This window comes from Scardinius erythrophthalmus (genome assembly GCF_964197995.2).
Source record: "Scardinius erythrophthalmus genome assembly, chromosome: 2".
In the NCBI taxonomy this organism is placed as follows: Eukaryota; Metazoa; Chordata; class Actinopteri; order Cypriniformes; family Leuciscidae; genus Scardinius; species Scardinius erythrophthalmus.
Window position 1 is genome coordinate 66,834,439 of NC_138222.1, and position 22,793 is coordinate 66,857,231.

The 22,793-nt window shown below is 36.1% G+C and overlaps 1 protein-coding gene across 1 annotated transcript in view; it reads left to right on the forward strand.

Annotated features, from left to right (window-relative positions):
* The first annotated feature begins 586 nt into the window (after positions 1-586).
* Positions 587-22,793, forward strand: part of LOC308686996 (uncharacterized protein) — a 28,177-nt gene continuing 5,970 nt past the window's right edge. The window contains exons 1-11 of the mRNA XM_081359160.1: positions 587-896; positions 17,481-17,565; positions 17,708-17,735; positions 18,019-18,832; positions 19,359-19,502; positions 19,573-19,642; positions 19,775-19,872; positions 20,779-20,862; positions 21,115-21,176; positions 21,294-21,380; positions 21,474-21,528. Of these exons, the coding sequence (XP_081215286.1) occupies positions 17,481-17,565; positions 17,708-17,735; positions 18,019-18,832; positions 19,359-19,502; positions 19,573-19,642; positions 19,775-19,872; positions 20,779-20,862; positions 21,115-21,176; positions 21,294-21,380; positions 21,474-21,528 (1,527 nt within the window). The 5' untranslated portion in view covers positions 587-896. The remainder of the gene's footprint in view (positions 897-17,480; positions 17,566-17,707; positions 17,736-18,018; positions 18,833-19,358; positions 19,503-19,572; positions 19,643-19,774; positions 19,873-20,778; positions 20,863-21,114; positions 21,177-21,293; positions 21,381-21,473; positions 21,529-22,793) is intronic.

Sequence of the window (22,793 nt, forward strand, 5' to 3'; positions counted from 1 at the left end):
AAACTTGACACAAAATATTTATAAATATCAATGTTTCTTTATGAGTTAAGGGTTATTCCTCTAAACTGTATTGTAAAAGGGGTTTTATTTAAAGATGTTCAGCCATTTGTGAACATTGTTTCAATCTGGTCCAAATGGTGAATAAGCAAAGAAGCTTGACATAATCTCCAGTACTGAAACACATGCTGAAAAATGATTTTACCTTTAAATACAGCTGCTGACATCATATACAACAAAGTGTCATAAATTGTAACAAAGTATAATTTGGATCTTTAGCAGTTTCTGACATTTTACAGTCATTGTCCATTTCTGTGTGTAGGCCTATACACATATTTTGTCTTAAAAACATATTCAGACATGTATAGATGTGCACTATTGTACTGAACAGTATAAATGTTCCCACAGGGGGTCTCCTTATTAACTTACTTAGCCACCCATAACAGTTTGGAAAATGTATTTGAGTATGTAGCCCAATCAATTAATAATTTGGTTAAATACATGTACATACAAATACTAAGTCAATATTTATTCTGAAACTGTATTTTTGCTCGGTTATACGGGTTAAACTGTTCAGCCTGTTTTGGGTGAGACATAAAGAGATAGAGCAGGAAGAGAAGAGAAAGAAGAAGGGAGGAGCGCTGATCAATCTGTTTTTGTTTTAACTTAATTTCTGATCTTAGCTTAAGATTTACACATTGTTTATCTGTTATTTGTGTAATGAACATGGCTTAAAACTAAACTGGATAGTTTGGTTCGCATGAGAAGTGAAATTATTATTTGTATAATCGCGCATGCAGTAAAGCCCAGAGCTCTTTCAGCGCGTGGAGATCGAGCTGGTGTATCGAGCTTCTCCTGTTCTCCGGACACACACACGCTTCGACCAGAACTGAAACAAGGTAAGGCTAGTGGAATAGTGTGAATGAATGTGTGTGGGGCATTACTGAACAGTTTACAATACGTTGGATTGAAGTTGCGAGTGTGACGCACCGACATTAAAACGATTTGCTCGAAATGAAACCGAAACTAAATGCATATCGGAGAGAAAACATCTGTTGTAATTCGATTTTTAATCACAAAACAAATTATTAATATTGTTTGTCAAAGTAGTTATATATCAAATCTCCATGGCGTTAATTTGACATTTGGGTTTGTTATAAAACTGCGTGGATAGGTTTCCGCATTCAACATCCCATAACCACAGGGCTCCAGTCCAGACTAATAGTCCGTGAGGCGGGCAGAAAATTGGTATCAAAAAGGGCACCAATTCTAATGTTTATTTTTCAAAACAGGCATGCCCCCTGACCACAAAAATGCATGATAGCAGTGCCATGTAGGTAGCTTAGGGTATGAAAATTAAAAATTTTACATTTAAACGTGCTGAAAAAAATATAATTATGCAAAATAAATCTCAACATTGATAAACTGTATTATATTGACATATCTATTGCTTTAGATCTCTTTTATGATATATATATATATATATATATATATATATATATATATATATATATATATATATATATATATATAAATAAAATAAAGTAAAATAAAATCATAATATAGGCTCTTTAGGACAGAAAATGTAATGTCTCAACATTGTTTCGGCCCAGATCCGGCCCACATCTGGAACTTGTGGAATGCGGATCTGGCCCACATGCAGCGTGGAATGATGGCACTTGGGCGCATCACTCCTGTTTGCCAGATCTGGGCCACAAGCAGGCCATAGCAATGCCACAAATCAGCCAAGAGCACAGCCAACCTTATCTGAGCCACAAAACCTGTGTATATGAAATATTTAGTCATTTCAGCCTTAATAAGCCTGTTAACAAGCAGAATCACTGAAGGAAAGAAGAGAACAGAAAAAGAGATGAGCAGAAACACAAGAACTACAACTGACTTCAGTCCCAGCCTCAGATGAAATCAACTGAAGAGAAAAGAACATATTAAATCTCTCAAGATTTCAGCAGAGGAGGATTAAACAACTCCACAAACAGCATTACCAGCTTCACTTATTACTAACCAGACTGACTTTATTTCTGTCAGACGTCTACAAAAGTTTTTATTGAGAATTAACAGAGGTTTAACTCTAATGTGTTTCATTTGAAGTCACCATAACAGTGATCAGTGTTTCCATTAGTTGGGCTCTTAACTCTTATCATATCTTTTGTCTTTTTTTGGCCGCTGTGACAGTGTGTTTGTCAAACACATTTGCAGCAGCAAAGAAAGCTAAAGTGAAATGATATCAGGTGATGATGGTTACCTGTTGATGGTTTTATAATCATCATAAAATAACCTCATTAACTGATGTCTTTCGAATTTAACAGTTGTGTTGTTCAATTAATATTTTCACATCACAAACCCTGTGTTACTGCAGCATGAGATCCAGCAATATTATAACAGTCAGTTTAAATCTTTTAATAAACATGAGATCAAAAACTAAGCTGCTGACACACACAGACATCAACAATCAGCGTATGAATCTCAACAATGGTGACAATCACAAATATTTAGATAAACAGATCAATTCAGAACATCACTGAAAAGCTACTAATTCACAACAAAAACAACAGCAAAAAATAAAACAAAATATTTAGAATTAAACAAAATTATAGTACAATTCAGCTGCATAAGTTATTCATGTTGCAATGCATGCTGGGAGTTTTGTACTATGCTGGTACCCAGCATGCATTGCAGCAAGGCACTTTTGATTTTCACCATTGTTGAGATTCATACGCTGATTGTTGATGTCTGTGTGTGTCATATTAAACTGACTTTGGCCTGCTCATGTTTGTTAAAATCTAACTGATTGTTATAATATTGCTGGATCTGATGTTTCAGTAACACAGGGTTTGTGATGTGAAAATATTAACGGTACAACACAATTGTTAGATTATAAAAATCTCAGTGAATCAGGCTGTTTCATGATGATTATAAAACCATCAACAGGTAACCATCATCACCTGATTTCATTTCACTTTAGCTTTCTTTGCTGCTGTAAATGTGTTTGACAATGTATGTACAATTTGGGCAATTAGCATTCACTTCACTTGTTGTTTAGTTATCCATGGTAATTAGCATACAATGAATGACTTGATAGATTAATCAATAATTGTATAATATATTGTTACATGGAAGCATATACTGACTGGTCTTCAGTTTAAAACAATGAGTGAAAGCTGTACACCACTATGTTTTATGCAGAAAAATAATCATAATAACTATATTATTGAGTTTTGACAATATTCCAACCTAGATATCACCAAGTATAAATGTTTTGGTACCAAAAATAATGAATTAAAGAAATAACTGACTTTACGTTGAATTCGACAAATTTTGGGAGGGTCATACATAAAATTGGTGATTTTTGTACCTTAAGCTAACCACTAAGAATTGCTATCATGCATTTTTGTGGTCCAGGGACATCCCTCTGTTGAATAAAAAAGAGCAACATTGGTGCCCTCTTATGATACTAATTTCTGAAATTTGGGGGTCTGCCTCACGGACTATAATACACTGGTTGCACTCAATGCACTGGTGCTAACAACTTTCTCATTTGGTCGCACCTTATTGTTTTGCTACAACATGGAATTAATCAGTGCAGGCTGATGAACTTGTCTTAATCTGCGTATAGGCTGCACTAGTTTTGCACTGATGTAAAAAGACTGACAGTGACACTGTGACACAAGACCTCATGTTGGCAAAATGTTTTAATCTTTTAAATATCAAATGAAAATAAAAAATATATATATTATATAAAAAATTAAATCGAATTTGCGCGTTTCATCAGTGCGCCATGCGCGTGTGCGTGACTGAAAACAGGAACTTTAAAGATGAACTGAACTGTAAAGTTGAGGTGTAGGTGAAGTAAAGGTGATATAACAGATGTATTTTATTTATTCTCATTGGTACAATTATTAAAATGGCAGAATTTGTTAAAAGGGATAAAATGGTATGTTGAAAATGTTGTTGTTGTTACACGGGCGCCGCCATGTTGGATTTCAGCATTCCACTACGTCACTGGCATGGTAAGCTACTCTGTTGCTAACCAAAACAAGCAGAGCAGCCATAGCATGTACATAGTCTGAGGCTAGCTGACATGGCTGAGGAAACAGAAACCAACAGGTCTAGGGGGGGGGGGGGGGGGGGGTATAGTGCTAAGGCAGCTGGGGTTACGATACATTTTCACTGGCTACCTTTGACAAGGAAACCAGGCTTTATAGCGTTCAACAAAACTGAGACTGACACACTCGGCATTCATTGAAATTGAGTCACAAAACCAAGCTAGATACCAAACGATCCAACCTAGGTAAAGGGCTAGCAGCTAAACACGTTGGAAGCACTTTTGTCAAACTCCACAAGCTAGACACCACTACGACTATATAAACTGTATAAATAAATCATGACTCCGACGATATCACAGATAGATAATAATGCATTTACTAGCAGCTAACTAAACCGCAGCAGGTCTGTAAACAGAATCCAATGTCCCTCTCTAACGTTACTCACCCTGAAGCTAGCTGATGTTCATCGTGTCAGGAAACATTGTTGATGCAGGGAGTTCAACTCGCAGAACTAACGTTAGCTGCTAGGTCCATAGTAAGAAGTATCTGTGCAGTATTTTGATTTTAACATTTTGCGTGCAGCTACTTAACAAGCGATCCCATTGGATGAATTTGTCCAATCACATTTGCCATTTATCGTCCTCGACTTTCTAAAACGCACAGTACCTCAAAAATGTTTTAGTATTTTTCTTTAAATGCACACGACATATATAAGCAGTCTCTATTTACTAAAATGCATAATGTGCTTGTATACAATAAATGAGAGTGCATGACAGGCTACAGCCCTCCAACCTCCCACCACATTTCCCTCTTATAACACCATGAACCACTATTGCTCCATTAATAATTGACTATGTACATTGCAAATACAATCTGTAGCATACCTGCATTACTTTTATTTCGTGTAATTTACAACGTAACGGCGTTGCATGCTCGTAGTTTCTTTTGCACTTGGATCAGTGAGGCGATACAGCGCGCTCCGCTGCATTTGCGCGTGCAATTGAAGAGTGTGCGCTACGAGAACAGGATAACGGCTGACAGGACAAGAAAGTCAGTTTTTCTGAGGTGAAAAACTTTATTTCAGCGTACACTTATGTCACTGCCTGGTAGTTCCTATTGTGCTGGGTTTTCTGAAGTAGTCATGATTCGCCTCTCATATCATGCCCTAAACACGCATGCAGATTGGAAAAGGAGGAGCGGGGGCGCGGGCGCGGGGAGCAAGGATCACAAATTTGAACTATATCGATATATGCGATATGGTCTAATTCCATATCGCATTTCAAAAATTAAATGTTCCAGGTTGACCTCTCTGCAACAGATCGATTCCGGTGCAGTGTCCATGCTCCGGCAGCGCCCGCACCCACACCAGTCACTTCCCCCCAAACGATCCTGTACTGTAGGTGGAGCCTGAAACTGATCGTCCTCCTTGTGGTGGTAGTCAGGTACTACTGGCCTGTCCCTCACAGGCTCAAACGCGTAACCAAAATGACTAATTTTCGTGTGTATAGGACCTGCAGTTGCAGCTGCCTATATACCTTCGCAGGATCTACCATGCCAGTGATGTCATCAGAATTGCCAGCGTTCTTATACTAACAAACGCAATTTTTGTGTTGCTTAAAAAAAAGCTATATTGATATTAAAAAAAAAAAAAATTTGTGTAATTTACTTTTAATTGTCATAAACAACACGTTATCAATGTTGATTTTTTTCAGTTCAGTTCATCTTTAAACAGCAGCTGCTGAGACAACGGCAAGAGCGTTCTGTTGCGCATGCGCGAATTTCGGACATTTCACAAAGCGTTTGTACTGCGTCACAGCAGCGGCTCCACTAGTTAGTTTTCTTATGAATTTGAGGTTTATGAATTAACACTGTCTCGAGTTCAACATTTAACACTCATGAAGTTAATTTAAACTCATAACTCCTAAAAAATGAATGTAACTCTTGACTGAGTAGATAAATGGAAGTATGGTGTATCAGAAGAATAGGCCTACCATACAGGAAAAAAAAAATGCATTGAAATATATTTGCATTGTTGTTCACTTATATTTATCATTTTGAAATATATTCTGAAATATAACAAAAATATATGATGTTAAGTGTGAAATATATTTACATTTATAACATGTAATGTAAAATATATGACAAAATATATGGTCGTAAAATGTTTAGCTAAAGAAGGGTCGAAAACGTATTTTGATCATAGTAATTCCTCTACCTTTTCCCCAATACACAACAAGGGACAACTGGGGACAGCTGTCAACTCAAAAATAGCTGAACTCAGATTTAAAATGAAATAAATAAAAATGTAAAAAAAAAAAAATAAAATTGAAAATGTGTTGTTTGTTTGTGAAAATGTTAACTTTTTAAATTACAAAATATATTTCAAATGAAACAATTTGCAAAAGTTAAAACATATATGAACATATATGTTGTTAGTAAATATACAGATATATAAATATATTCACATATTTAACTAAAATATATTTTCAAAAAAAATAAAAAATATATTTACACTATTTAACTAAAATATATGTATTGGGCCAATTTAGAATATTTGCATATATTCCAAAAATATATTTCAAATATATTTATTTATTTTTGTGTATGGGAACACAGTAATGTAAATTGTTAATAGCCTATGTCATAGTTGTTGTCACACCTAATATGATTTTACAATTCTTGTAGGCCCAATGCTTATAATTTGTAAAAATAAAATAAAATAAAAAATAATAATCACAAAACAATGCACTTTTATATTTAATTTAAAAAAAAATTCCCCACACCAAAATATTTTCACATTCAATATTTTCAAAACATGTAAACAACGTTCTTACAAGTATTAAAACATCATACTGTCCAAGCAAAAGCATGAAATACATATATTCTTATTTGGTCCATATGTACGTTGAATGCCATAAGGTTTATAATCCTTGCGTTTATCATCTTAAACAACAGAATCCCGTTCATTACCATCAAACTTAAAAACATGTTAATACTCACTGAACAAATCTAAAAAAAAAATAACTCAAGTAATCCAGTTAATGATGGTGAAATGATTCACTCATCTCGAATGCTGTATTGGCAAGCTGTTGAATGGCCTCTCTTGCAGGATCTGTCAACTCGCTGTTCTGAGTTAATGGTGTATGATCTCTTTGGAGAGAGTTAGGCCCCGTTTACACGTACATGGTTATTTTGAAAAACGGAGACATTTCTCTTCGTTTGCGCCCTTCGTTCACACGCAAACGGAGGATTCGCCAATGAAACCGATGCTTTCTAAAAACTCTGGCCAGAGTGAAGATTTAGAAAATCTTCGTTTACCCGTTTGCATGTAAACTGAGAAAAACGGAGTTTTAGGCAGCGACGTCACAGAATGTGACTATTTTCGGGATTCTGATTGGCTAAAGTGGGCTTGAGCTTCTCGTTACACTGCCACCTACAGGTTTGGCATGCTCTTGACAGCATACAGGTTCGTGTGCACAATGTTATTTTTGAAAACGAAGAGGGGTGAAATTAGCCTGGTTCTACCAGACTCTCGTACATTTCATTTGTACAGAGAGTCTGGCCTCGCTCCATTGAGAAACGTTTACTTCCTTGAAGGCGGGTTCTCTGTTAAAGTTCAAAACTATTGGGTCTGCCCAGAGTCACTCAGGATCTGCCATAACCAATCGCTAACGTGTGATCGTCCGAATGATCAGAGGATTATGTTTAGAATAAGATGTCTGTCTTTTATAAAGTTTAGAATACTTTATAATATAAAGTTTAGAGTACCGACGAGAATACTTTTTGTGCGAAAAAAAAAAAAAAAAACGACTTTATTCCACTATTCATTTCCTTCTCTCTGTTCCTCGAGTCTTGATAAAGCAGCGCGTCTGTGTGTTGTACGTCACACGTAGGCTCACTATTGGCCGACGCTAGTCATGTGTGTGATCACATCAACGTCATCGTTCTCAGCCACTCCCTCTATTCGCTGATTGGTCCTACAAAAAATTTGTTTCTGGAAACCTAAGAATATACAGCAGTCCCAGACGTAGTACTGAAGGAAAATGAAATTGAGCGGAAGTACGTAGGAGGGCGGAGCCAGGCTAGGGTGAAATGTCCGTTTATGAAAATAGCCATCCACGTGTAAACGTAGCCTTAGTCTCCTAGTTTTCAGCATGTTGAGATGCGTTTCTCTGCACAGTTTTCAGCCAAGCAAGATATCCACTCCCACTGACAGCATCACAGAAAAGCTCCTGTCCTAAAACAGGATAATTTCACACACATTTATTTAAACTAGTCAAGTATCAATTACAATATAGAATAGTTCACCTAGAACTGAAAATTCTGTCATAATTTATTTACCCTCATGTCCTACATTTTACAAATTACACATTTTTCTAGAAATTTTATTTATTATTAGGCAAAAATAAATATTAATAATTGAAATGACAATCAATAATCTTACATATGGAAATATGTACTTTTAGCCCTTAAATGCATTTTGTTGTATATTTGGAGTGTTTAGAAGTACAGAAAATATGAAATTATTCTCTTCAGGTGCTTCGTTGATATCTTTATATTCTGTTTTGGTCATATTTTTCAACCTGTTCCGATTTTTCTGTTCTCTATGACGTTTTTTGAACTATTACGTCACAGTATTTGCAGCGGAACTGCCAAATAAGGACATTGACTTTCGGCCCAACACTTCGAGCAATCCGCCATTTTTATTTCTCGCTGCAATTTTGTAGTCCAAGCTAAAGGATGCAGAAGTTACGAGAGGGTAAGTTAAAATGTTCGGTTGTTGGATGTAGTAACCCACACGCTTCATTACACCGTCTAATGTAGATGAACTGCCGCGCTTGTGACAGGGCGCATGTTTAACTGAAAGAACGAGCAGAGAGAGAGACCCCGGTCGCGCGCGCACACACACTCTCTCTCTTCGGAGCCAGACGAAAGTGTAAACAAGACTTCACCGTCTCCAAACTAGACGCTCTCTTGCTCTTTCTCCCTCGCACATAGTAATCAAAATAAATCGACACGGTGGTAAAAGGTCGGAAGACCAAAGTTTCATGTGTAAATACAGTACACACCAGTGCGATAGCTGCTACATCCATATGAAGACGTTGTTCTACAGGTTCGTCGTCTTCATTTTCATCTCGCTCCCGCTCCGACTCTGGCTCGAACATGTAAGGCTGGCTGGACAAGTCTTCCGTTGTTGACATTTTGTTAATAACGTGTGAATAAAAAGTTTCTGTGCCGCTAGATAATCTTATCTCTGCTATCAAACTACAAAAATGGCCGAACGGGGTGGAGTTGAACCTCTGCATCCTGGAGAGGGGGCGGGGTATGAAGTGTCTCAATTGTATTTAAAGAGACCGCACCAAAACGAGTTGCTCTCAGACGCACATCAGAAAAGGGGTAGAAAAGGGGCCTGTGGAGCTATAATAATGATGAATTCAGACCCAAGCATTGCAGTTCCGCTTTATATAGACTACAAATGTATGATTTATATGTAAAAAGGAACAATTTAAAAGCATGATATGTCTCCTTTAATATGTTTACGGATTTATAATTTTCAAGCACATCGTCTCCTTTTGATTTCTCTATTAAACCAGGATGATCCCCCTCTAACAGCATTAAATGAATAATTTACTCAAATTACTCACTTTTGCTGAACATGAAACACACTGTAATGCTTAAAAAAGTACACATATTTTATGCGACTCGTGTGCCATTTTCTTGTGAAGGCACAAAATCACTTTGAATGATGAACAACGTAACTCACTCAATATAGAGTTTGAATATATTGTTCAAATTAAATATATTAAAACAGCAGTCAAGTCCAACATAACGACACAGCAACAAGCAAAACTCACCGTTCATGATAACATCCCAAACACAAAATATTTTCAGAATATATTTATGGAATATATGCACATATTTGAAATTGGCCCAATAAATATATTTTAGTTAAATATATGTAAATATATTTTGAAATTTAAAAAGTCAACATTTTCACAAAAAAACAACATTTTCAATTTATTTTTTAGCCGTGGATGTGGGCATGGGAGAGCAGTACTCTACTTCATCCATCCACATTTTTTCTATTGGTCAAGGATCGAACCGGCAACCCTTCGGTTACAAGCCCAAAGCCCTAAGCAGTAAGCCACGGCTGCCCCTTTACTGACTTTATTGGCCTAAAAGGACAATTTTATGTAGGAAATAACACACAGAATGCAGAGTTTTTTATTCTCTCTTTTTTAGAGTACTAACATTTTAATTATGTATTGGTATATAAAGACAATTTAAACAAATTTTGGAAAAAGTTTTTTCGAAAAAACCTACCTACCCCACCTTTAAGACAAACCTAGTAAAAACAAATGCAGTCTATACACTGACTTGGCAGCTCTGTGAAATGTAATACAACAGTGCCACCTACTGTCTAAATGCATTAACATTAAAAGTGTGAGGTGAAACTCTTTTGCATAGACATAGGTAAATGGGTTTGTCAATTAGCCTGAAATAAAAAAATAAATAAAAAAATCAGATCTTGTGCATCACATTGGAGTCTCGAGTTAATGTATAAAGTTTGGTTTCGATACGTGACAGAGTTCCTGAAATATGAACTACTTCCTGTTTGGCGACTACGCCGCCGATTTCGTTTGGCTGTGACGGGCAAACGCTTCCGAAAATCAAAAATCCTTCTAGTAACTTTTGTGAGGCTTGGTCCAAGGATCATGTACGTCCAGTTTCGTGAAGTTCGGACCAAATTTGTTACCTGTGAAAATTTAGTTTCGCTTTCTGTTCAATCCAATATGGCGGACGAACGACATGGACTCGTGATGTCATCTTCGAGAGCAACTTACACCGGTACTGACCGGACGTTTTAAAGTTGGAACGGTGTCTCTGTCTCAAAGGGCCTAGGCGCAGGAGCTGGCCAAAATTTTTCTCCCGGGAATAATAATAATAATAATAATAATAAGAAGAAGAAGAAGAAGAAGAAGAAGAAGAAGAAGAAGAAAACTTAAGAAGAACAATAAGTGTGCTGCTTTCAGCAAGCACACTTAATAACTGCACTTAGTGTTAGGTACGTGCCACCTAATATGGCCTAATAGTCCTAGGAAAGCAACTATCTGTCATTTTACATTGCAGTCATTTAAATGTAAGTACAGTATTTATTATAGCTGTGTGTCATAATACAGTAGTGAAATATGGTAGCCTACTGTTGTGTATTGGGGAAAAGGTAGAGGAATTACTATGATCAAAATACATTTTCGACCCTTCTTTAGCAAGCTAAACATTTTATGACCATATATTTTGTCATATATTTTACATTACATGTTATAAATGTAAATATATTTCACACTTAACATCATATATTTTTGTCATATTTCAGAATATATTTCAAAATGATAAATATAAGTGGACAACGTCAATGTATTTGGAATATATGCCACATATATTTTTGACACTTTAAAATATATTTACATGTATTTCTTTTGTGTATGGGATTTGGTCACGAGACATGCAAGAACTACAGACTAATGTTAACATTTTAAATTTGGGCAGCTTATAACAGTTTGATCTGACAATATGATGTTACAAAATGCGTATTGTACATGAGGTAAAACACTTTGGGAGTTTTCCCTGTTAAAAGCACCTCCTCGTCTGCTTTCCACGGTGAGTCAAAGAAAATGTCTCTGAGAAAAGTTTAGGCGCGCATATAAATATTGTTATAAACTACATATCATAAATCAGATGAAATACTTAATTTCGTTGTTTAACTCTCCAGCAGGGTGCGGTTTACACTAGCAGTGTTTATCCACTGAAATTCAACACAAATGTAACTATTAACTCTAAGATTGCTCAACACCAGGATTTCTACTCTGACGATTATTTTACTTTTGATTTTATCTAAAGCTGTGGCTGAAGTCAGTTGTAGTTCTTGTTTCGCTGTCCTTCAGTGATTGTGCTTGTTTTCATCAGGTGTCTTCAGTAATGCCCAGTTTTCACATTATTATTTATTATTTATTTATTTTATTATTTTTTTATTTTTTATTTATTTGACAGGGACAATGCAAACAAACATAGTGTCAAAGCAAAGCTTGTCACTGAAGTGCTGCATAAAAAGTTTGTAGCAAAAGCTAATTTTCAACTCCTGTCCCTGGTTGGGCTTCTAAACACAATAAAATTTACATACTTCACTTAAAATTTACCATACTTCACTATTTCAATTTAAAACAATATAAACATGATATATAAACAACTCCTGTCCCTGGTTGGGCCTTTATACACAATAGAATTTACCCATAAAATGTACATGCTACACTACCTCAAAAAAAAAAAAAAAAAAAAAAAACACATAATGTATAGACATGCATATCATATACAACTCTTACCTACTACAATAATTAAAAATGAGTACACTTTTGGTTTGTTTTTAACCAGTTTTTTAGCCTGAAAGTAAACACTTTAGAGTTAAGTACAGTCTTGATGTCAAATGGTAATGAGTTCCAAAGTTTGGAGCTCTTCACAGAGAAGGTCGTCTGACCAAAGCTGGTCCTGCAGAATGGAACTTTATAGTCATGATTTGTGGAACTCCTAGTGACTCGAGTGCTGCTTTGTCTCTCAATAAATGAACTTAATGGCTCAGGTGCTAAATGATTAATGCACTTGTGAATTAATTTAAGAAAGCTAAAATTACTAAAGCTCTCAAAATTCATTAAATTATATTTCTTGAGGATAATACAGTGATGGTGGCGTATTGGTTTTTTATCCATAATTTTTATTGCTCGGTTGTATGCAGAACCTATACATTTAGTTGCTGTGGGAGCGGCTTGTGCCCATGCTGTCATGCAGTATGAAATATGAGAAAACAATCATAGCATGCATATACAGCAGGGCTGCCTGGTTCGGTATGTACCTTCTAATTAATTTGAAACAATTGAGATTACTTTGTATTGTTTTTAAGATTTTCTTTATATGCTTGTCAAATTTTAATTGAGAATCTAAAACCAATCCTAGATATTTGAATTCTGTAACTGGATGAATTTCATTATTTTGTATATTAATATTAAATCGCCCTTTTAAATCAAGTTTTTTAATGGAAAAGCACATGGAAACTGTTTTTGAGAGATTTAGAACTAGCTGATTTTGGATGAGCCATTGTTGGATGTCAAACATACTAGTAGACAGTACAGCTGCAGCCTGCTCAGGTGACTTGGCGGGTGCATAAAGAACTGCATCATCCGCATAAAGTTGACAACTGGCACCTGAGCAGTGCAGAGGTAAGTAATTTATAAAGAGGCTAAACAGCAAAGGGCCAAGTATAGAGCCCTGCGGAATGCCCATTTTTATGTTTGAGGGTGCAGATATGTTTTGATCAACTTTAACACACTGCACTCTAGACTGGAGATAAGATGTAAACCACAACACTGCCTCATTTGAGAAATTAAAATTAAACATTTTAGATAAAAGCAGACTATGATTGACCGTATCGAATGCCTTTTTAAGGTCAATAAATACAGCTCCCACCACATTGCCCTTGTCCAGGGATTTTTTTACATTTTCAATTAAACAACAGTTTGCTATTTCCGTCGAATACCCTGGTCTAAACCCAAACTGGTGAGGATGTAGTAGCTGTCCGGCTTCTAGATGGTCATTCAGTTGCACTACTACAACTTTTTCAATTATTTTAGATAAAACTGGTAAAATCGATATAGGGCGATAGTTACTCATTGAGTCTTGGCTACCACTTTTGAACACAGGGATGATTATTCCTTGTTTCCATGCATTGGGAAATGTACTGGTTCTTATGGAAAGATTAACGAGATGGGTCAATGGTTTGACAAGAATATCATTATACTTTTTAAGAAAACAACTATTCATCCTAAAAATGTCATCAGACTTGGAATTTGAAAGTTTTTTGATTATTTCTGTAACTTCTGTATCCGACACTTCTTTAATATAAAAGGAATCTGTTGAGGTAACTCTCAATGAATGATTGCGGCGATTAACAGGCTGGAATTCTTTTGTTAATTCTTCAACAGATTGTACAAAATATGAATTTAATTCATCAGCCATAGTGGCACAATCAGTTATACTATTACCATTGATGTTAAGTTCTGTAATCTTTTTGTGTTTATTTGATTTATTAGTCAGATTATTTAAATGCCTCCAAAGTGAATTATTGTTGCCTTTAGCACTATCAATTAGATGAGTGTAATATGTCGCTTTTGCTCTTCGCAGCTCAAATACGACTTTATTCCTTAAACTTCTGTAAGTCAGGAGATCGGTATTAAGTTTAGATCTTAAAGACGTTTTCAAAGCTAAATATCGCGTTTTCATAAGTTTTCGTATTTCATTATTTATCCAGGGCACCGTGGAATCTTTTTGTTTAGATTTTATTTGCTTTGTAAATTTTTTTATTAGATTTGTAATAGATGTGGTCATAGAATTACAACACTCCTCTACATCATCTAGTGTCATAATTTGTTCCCAGTTTATGTTTTTAAGCTCTCTTTCAAATTGCACAATTTTACTTTTAGGAATAATGAATTGTATTTTTTCATGAACAGATTTACCAAAGTACTGCAGGCGCTTCTTCGTCAGTTTCCTAACAGTCAAAGTCATGTTGTGGTCCGAGAGTCCAGTAATCAAATTATAAATCCTTGTTATTTGTTCAGGTCTGTTAGTAAATGCCAAATCAATGAGAGTCTTAGTTTGCCTTGTTATTCTTGTGGGTCCTACAATCATTTGTCTATAGTTGAATTTTGTCATAAGTGCTTTAAGTTTATGTTTACATTTTTTATCAGACCAGTTAATATTGTAGTCACCATACCATATTGTCTCTCTGTAAGAGTCCAGTTGTTTAACTATAACATTTAATTCATCATAAAACTTAACATTATGAGAAGGTGGATTATAGAGGACAGAAATATTAAAATTCATAGAAGGCGATAGGATTACATTTAGGGCTAAACATTCCAGGGGGGTGTTCAGTTCAATTAAATGACATTTAAATTTATCTTTGATATATATATTAATACTCCTCCCCCCTTGCCTGTAATTCTGTCCTTTCTAAAGCACTGATACCCAGCAAAGTCAATCATATTACTTGGAATGTTACTGTGGAGCCACGATTCTGTTAAGCAGAGGTAGTCCAAGTTTGAGTCCATGAGAAGTGCTGAGACCTGATCACGTTTAGGGATAAGGCTGCGTATGTTTAACTGTCCGCCTAATATTCCCTTTGGTTTGCACTTTACATCCCAAAGCTCACGAGCATGATTGACAGTTTGAAATAGTAGATAATCCTTTTGTTTCTGTGCAGCACGACTACCTGAGCCACCCGAGCGCATTTGTAGCGTGTTTACTGTTTCCCCAGACTCAGAGGGATTAGCACGCTCCACTGTAGCTAACGCCGCTGCTCTGTCACCCGACCGCAAGCGAAACTCCTCGCCGGCCCCCACAACCGTGGTAGCCCCCGGTCCAGTCCTTGGATGGGTATCTGCCAGGCGGGGTAACTCACCGGTGTGTACGCGGTCCGATGTCCTCACACGGAGCTCTGATGCGCTCCGCTTCCCTGCATGACGCTGACACGGCAGCTCCTGGCACTGAGTCAACATTTCCTCCAGCTCCGCTACGTGAGGCGCTGGTGTAGTCAGGGGCGGTATCACCTGCTGCGTGGCTTCACCTGTGTCAGGCATTACCTCCACAGAGCTAGCCTGATGTTCAAGCGTGGGGCCTGGGTTCAGATGTATATCTCCAGCCAAAAGTATTAGCACCATTATAACTTTAAATGCGTGCGCTCTATCTTGACGATTAATCACTTAATTATTTCATTAACTGGTTCAGTTACTTTAACACTCTGCTGGTTGTTCTCATATAAACACAGCAGTGTTAATTTAACATTTTAACTTATTTCCTTAATCTACTTCTTCATGCCATGTTTACTGTCCCACCATCCTCTATTCTGCAGGCGCTTGCTGCAACTGATGATTTTAATGATGGACTAATCTGTTGATTATTTATAAGCAAACGAGAAAAAAACTGTATGTGAAAATGTTAATATTATAGTGTAGGTTACATAACACAAATGTGTACAGGAACAGAATAATGTGATTTTTCAATTACTGAAAAATTGACAAATTGTGAGGAAGAGCAGAGAGTTGCTTTAAAGGGTTAGTTCACCCAAAAATGAAAATTCTGTCAGTAATTACTCACCCTCATGTTGTTCCAACCCCGTAAGACCGCCGTTCACCTTCGGAACACAAATTAAGATATTTTTGATGAAATCTGAGCCTTGTCTCACTTCTCCATAGGCTGCTAGGTGGCCCAAACTTGCTGGCCCAGAAAAGTTATTAAAGAGATCGTTAATATAGTCCAAGTGACTCCAGTGGCTCAATCTTAAGTATATCAAGCGACGAGAATACTTTTTGTGCTCACAAACAAACAAAAATAACGACTTTATTCCACTATTCATTTCCTTCTCTCTGGACCTCTAGTTGGTTCACGTAGTGTTTTTGCGCAGCGCGTTTGTGTTACACGTCATCACGCATCACACACATGACCAGCGTCGGCCAATAGTGAGCCTACGTGGTGACGTGTAACACAGACGCGCTGCGCAAAAACACTACGTGAACCAACTAGAGGTCCAGAGAGAAGGAAATGAATAGTGGAATAAAGTCGTTATTTTTGTTTGTTTTTGCGCACAAAAAGTATTCTCGTCGCTTGATATACTTAAGATTGAGCCACTGTAGCCACTTGGACTATATTAACGATCTCTTAAATAACTTTTCTGGGCCAGCAAGTTTGGGCCACCTAGCAGCCTATGGAGGAGTGATCAGCTCTCAGATTTCATCAAAAATATCTTAATTTGTGTTCCGAAGATGAACGAAGGTCTTACGCGGTTGGAACAACATGAGGGTGAGTAATTACTGACAGAATTTTCATTTTTGGGATTTTATCACAATTTTCCTAAGTCTTTAAAATATAATTTCATAAACTGTAACTGATTGTCAAATACACAGAGAGCACAAATCACAAATCACAAATCATTAACAATATATCACAAAATTAAATAAGATTCCCTGTTAATGAGTTGTTGAACAGGAGTATAAGGAATACAAACAGCCTTTAAATGGCATACTTACAGTCTACAGGGGAGAGCATTTGAAGAAGTTCATTTGATTAACATGTATAATATTTAATGCATGTTAATCAAATGAACTTCTTCAAATGCTCTCCCCTGTAGACTGTAAGTATGCCATTTAAAGGCTGTTTGTATTCCTTATACTCCTGTTCAACAACTCATTAACAGGGAATCTTATTTAATTTTGTGATATATTGTTAATGATTTGTTGAACACTGTGAGCTCAGTCAACAATATTTATAAGGACATGTGATGGAAAACTAAAGAGACAGTAATATGTTTTATTTAAGATGGATCAACTTCACAATGACTCTGACGGCAGTGATGACAGCGGTGCTTCAGATCACAGTATTGATCGTCCTCCTAATTTTAAATGTGAGTCTGTAAATTACACATTTTATTTTTTATAATCACAGAAAGCAATATCTAATGTCAGAATAATATTAAAATAAGTCAAAAGTAACTTATATTGTCTGTTATTCATTATTAAAATCTTTAAAATGCTTATCAAATACAGGTGCTGGGAATCGACCAGAGGGGAAGCGGTAAGATCTTCTTCCTTAATCTGTGTTAGCCAGATAAATAACATGAACTTGTTGTCGAATCAGCAAAGTTCGAAAAAAAAAAAAAAAACATCATACAAGATAAAGGATTGTGAAATGTTTAGCACTGAACTGGCCCAAAAGGCTGTTCTGTCCAACGGGGTAACACTCTTATACTGGCGACGAGCCAATAACAATACTTTATCAACCCCTATTATAATAACTGAATAATCATAACTGATTGAAATCATAACATTATAAATTCTAAATCAATTGTCTTATGTAGATCACGTCATGATGCCACACTATTGAAATCAGGTCCTCCAGCACTTTATCGTCTGAACACTGAAAGAAAATATCTTGATGGGACTGATAAAAAGGTCAGACAGTGGACATATGGAAGAAGAGACAGAAGTAAGAAGAACAAAGTCATCCTGATGGTGGGAGAAACCGGCTCTGGGAAAACCACCATGATCAACACCATGATCAACTACTTACTGGGAGTGAAGTTTGAGGATCAAGAGTTTTATCAAATCACAGAAGAAGAAAAACATCAAGATCAGTCAAAATCCCAGACGTCTGAGATCACTGTTTATGAGGCGTTTGCTGAAGAAAACCCAACATCTCTGACCATCATTAACACTCCAGGATACGGAGACACTGAAGGATTCGAGAAAGACAGAGAGATTGCTGAGTATCTGACCAGATTATTTTCAGATAAGGATGATGGGATTCATTATATTGATGCAGTGTGTTTTGTGATGAAGGCGTCTCAGAATCGTCTCTCTGACAGACAGCTTTACATATTTCACTCAGTTCTGTCTCTGTTTGGTAGAGATATAGAGAACAACATAGTGTTTCTACTCACGCATTCAGATGGACGACCTCCAACAGATGCTCTCAATGCCATTAAGAAAGCAGAAATACCCTGCAGAAGAGATGAAGACAACGAACCTGTTCACTTCTTATTCAACAACCGACAGAAAGAAGAAAGAGACAAACAGTATGATCATCTCTACAGATCAGCCTGGGGAATGGGAGACGAAAGCATGAACGACTTCTTCAAACTCCTGGAAGAAAAGAACAGAAAAAGTGTTCAGGTGACATTAGATGTTCTGAAAGCGCGAAGACGACTTGAGGCCTGTGTCTCGAATCTGAGGAAGAGAATCTCTGAGAATGAGTCAAAAACTGATGAATTGACTCAGGTTCAGGAAGCCCTCAGAAAGAACAGAGACGAGATCAAGAAATGTGAAAACTTTGAGTTTACAATCGAGAGAGTCATTAATCTATTTTTGAAGTGACTTCTCCCTGATCTCTCTCTCTCTCTGATTATAAATAGTGATTTTAAAATTCAGACAGAATGTACCAACATTATTGAAGTATTAATTTCTGCATTTGAGTACCAATAGATACTCTATTGATTTTAAATTGATTTTACAGTTTAATCATAAAAACGTATTCTGGTGTTCCATTTTAAACTGGTCTGACAACATCAACAATTTGTTTGTTATGGTCTTTAAAAAAATCTTACAAAAATACAGAATTAAATGCTTTTCATGACCTGTTTAATAATAATAAAAAATAAAAATGTCTGTGAATCTTCTTACCAATGCTTTTCTTAAACAGTTGCAGAAACTTTCAGAGATGGGCAGCAAACAGTCAATTCTAAAAGATCATGGCTACGAACTAGTGAGTGAACAAGACAAGATGATGCTGGTGAAGAATGAAGGTGGTGATCAGTTTGTCATTAAAAAGCTGAATGCTAAACAGGTAAGATGGATACTTTGTTTCTAATGATATTTAAAGACAGAAATTCTGATCAGTCTGTGTCTGTTTTTAGGATGATCTATCAAACTTTCTCCAAAAGCTCAATCATCCACACATCGTCCATCACAAGGAAATCATCAGAGGTTAAAAGAAACTTTAAAAGTCACACTTTAACACATCTTAATCTACATCCAGAGCTATACAGTATTCACACTTAGGTGTAAATATTAATAAATTATTTTAAGGCACACCGTAATGAATGAATCTGCTTTCAGATCGTGACTGCTTCTACCTTTTCCTGGATCACTGCGAGGGTGGAGATCTGGCAGAGATAACAAAACTTGCATTGCAGGGAACAGTTATAAATTCTGAGGTATGTTTGTAGATTTACAGATGGTGAAATTGAACCCAATACCATGATTTAGAGAACTAACTGTTAAACTAACGGTTTTCCCCATTTCCCCCCCTAAATTAAAGCATTTATCTACAAATTTAACGTTATCTGTAAATATGAACTAATATTGGGATTTTGTTGCAGTGTTTGTGTGTTGTGGTTGTTTTCTATATTCTGTTTTTCTTATTGGAATCTTTAAAGTCTTCAACTAATCCAAAGTCAGTCAGACTGAGGTTGAAAATGAAAGTCGGGTTGACGTCTAAACCCAACGATTGTTTTAAGTCAAGCTCCAATGTCAGACAGATGTTGAATTTTAGCACGGCACTGCAAAAAAGGGTCAAATGCATGGCAACACATTAAATCTCTCAAGATCTCAGCAGAGGAGGATACTCCAATAACAGCATTACCAGCTTCACTTATTACTGACCAGACTGACTGTCATATGTCTACAGAAGTTCTTACTGAGAATTAACAGAGATTTTGTTGTTGTTGTTTTGTTGAAAATAATACTTTGGTTCTGGTATGAGAGTGTGCTGGGTATGAGTCCAATCCTTGATGAGTGTGGTAATAAGGTGTAGAGAGTGAAGAGTTTGTGAATGGTGAATGTGTGGAAGTTGAGGGAGAGCTTGGTGAAGCCGTGACATTAATTAGGAAGGAACATGCTTAAATTGTACAAAAAAAAGGAATCCATTACTGCCATAAACGTTTATGTAAACACTGAATATGATTTGTTTTTGTTATTAGTTATGTTAAAAGATTTGTTATTTTATATATAAAATATATATATGTTGGTATTTCTCCATAGCCTTAAAAATACAGAACTACTGCAATACTATTTTCCACATTTTTAATTTCACATTTTTCATGTATTTCATGTATTTATAGATTCTGGACTGGACTGTGAAGATCTGCATGGCATTGAAGCACCTTCATGATCAACAGATTCAACATAAAAACCTGCAGCCCAAGGTATAAATGCAATACAGTTAAAGTTGGCATGAAATGAGATTTCCTAAATGCATGTTTATATATTAACATGGATTTAGATAATAGAGGTGCATTTTCATCTACAGATCTTCTTGTGAACTATAATTTCATGCATACATTTGTTTTTAAATAATTTTGTTTAATAAATCACAGTCTTTAATCAGATTGTCATTTTTATTATTTCAAACTAATACTGCAGCTATAACATACTCAATGTGTGTTTTCTTATGGCAGAGCATATTTTTCACTGCATGTGGAACCATTCGTCTTGGAGAGTTTGGAGCGATTCGTGAATGGTACTGTATGTGCTCCTTTGATTCAAAACATGACTTGTACGTTAAATAACACAGAATAAAAGGAATAGTATGTGTGTGTGCATTATGATCTGAACCATGTATTTCTGTTTTTATCAGGTCCACTAAAGCACAGACAGCAGAAACTGAAGCTCTCTCATACGTTGCACCTGAGAATTTGAATGGCAACCCTTATGATGAGAAATCGTAATAAAATATTACATTATCAATGTTTATATTATTCTTATAATACATTTTCCATGAATGAACACTGAAAATCTAACCTTCGCTTTTTCGCAGTGAAATTTGGAGTCTGGGATGTGTCATCTATGAGATGTGCATGCGGAAGTGTGCGGTAAGATATTCTTTTATCAGATACAGTCAAACAAAAATGATTCAGACACCAGATATAATTTGTGATATTTTTTTTACTAGTGGGTGCAGGACACTAGAGTTCATTTGTGTAAGTGAGGAGAGCAAAATAAAGTAAACTGTGAGATATTATACCCAAACATTCTTCATATAGTGACTACCAGTAAAATGTATAAACATGTTTGGTACCAAAAATGTTTCAGACACTTTGACCTGACCATGTTTTGCTCAAAGTTATCTGACATTATCAAGATGAATTTGAACACAGTTTAAATCTGAGTTCTTGTCATATTGTATTACCATTTCTGTCAGGACCACTGTCGTCAAATATGATCGACAATTAGCATGCAGTTTGGATTGGCGGTATGGTTCTGTTCTGGGCGAGAACTAGCAGCCTAGCATGGATAAGAGAGGAGAGCAGCAATAACCCCCCTTGGGGTAAACAGAACAGAACCAACAAATTTAAGCACATATAATTAATTCAAGATTTTAAAGTACAACATTATTCGATAATTTATTCTGATTCAAGGAGAACCAGAATGTCAAATCCTGACTGGGCGAGAGGAGGAGCTGGGGAGGGAGGAGGGTAATTAGCTCCTGAGAAACGCAATAGCTGCTGATAATACTGAAGGAGCTTATATATGTATACAGTGATAGGCGTCATATTCCTATAGGTAGATGTGGATCAGCTGAGAGTCAGCTGATGCGAGCTTGACTAACTTGACCTGCCAGAACTGACGCTACGCTTGATTTTCCAAAATATAGCGAATAAACTGTGATAATGTGAGAAATGTTGAAGGAGTCTGAATATATTTTGGTTTGAATGTATGTTTGGTTCAAGCTTTTATAAAACAATAAATTATATATTGCAATCAAAAAATAATCAACCCCTGTAATAATGCACTCTGTAATAATTTATGAATGTAATCGCTTTTCTAAAAAAACTATTTTAATCTATAACAGTTAGTGGCAAAGGTGATAATGTCATTATATAGGATTTTTTTGTAATATAGTTATGTCATAATTATTCAACCCCTATTCAACACTTCTGTTTTTGAGCCACTCATTTGTATGGTATGGTACACAATTGTGTTAAAACACAATTAAGCAGCAGTGTCGACTCACAGTAGCGCCACAAGCTACACACTGCTCCTTCCCATTCTCTCAGGAAACCAAGGTTACATCAGTAACTGGAAATTTTACTTTCGATATGATTTTGGGAAGAAGGACCAACCGGCCTCCACACAG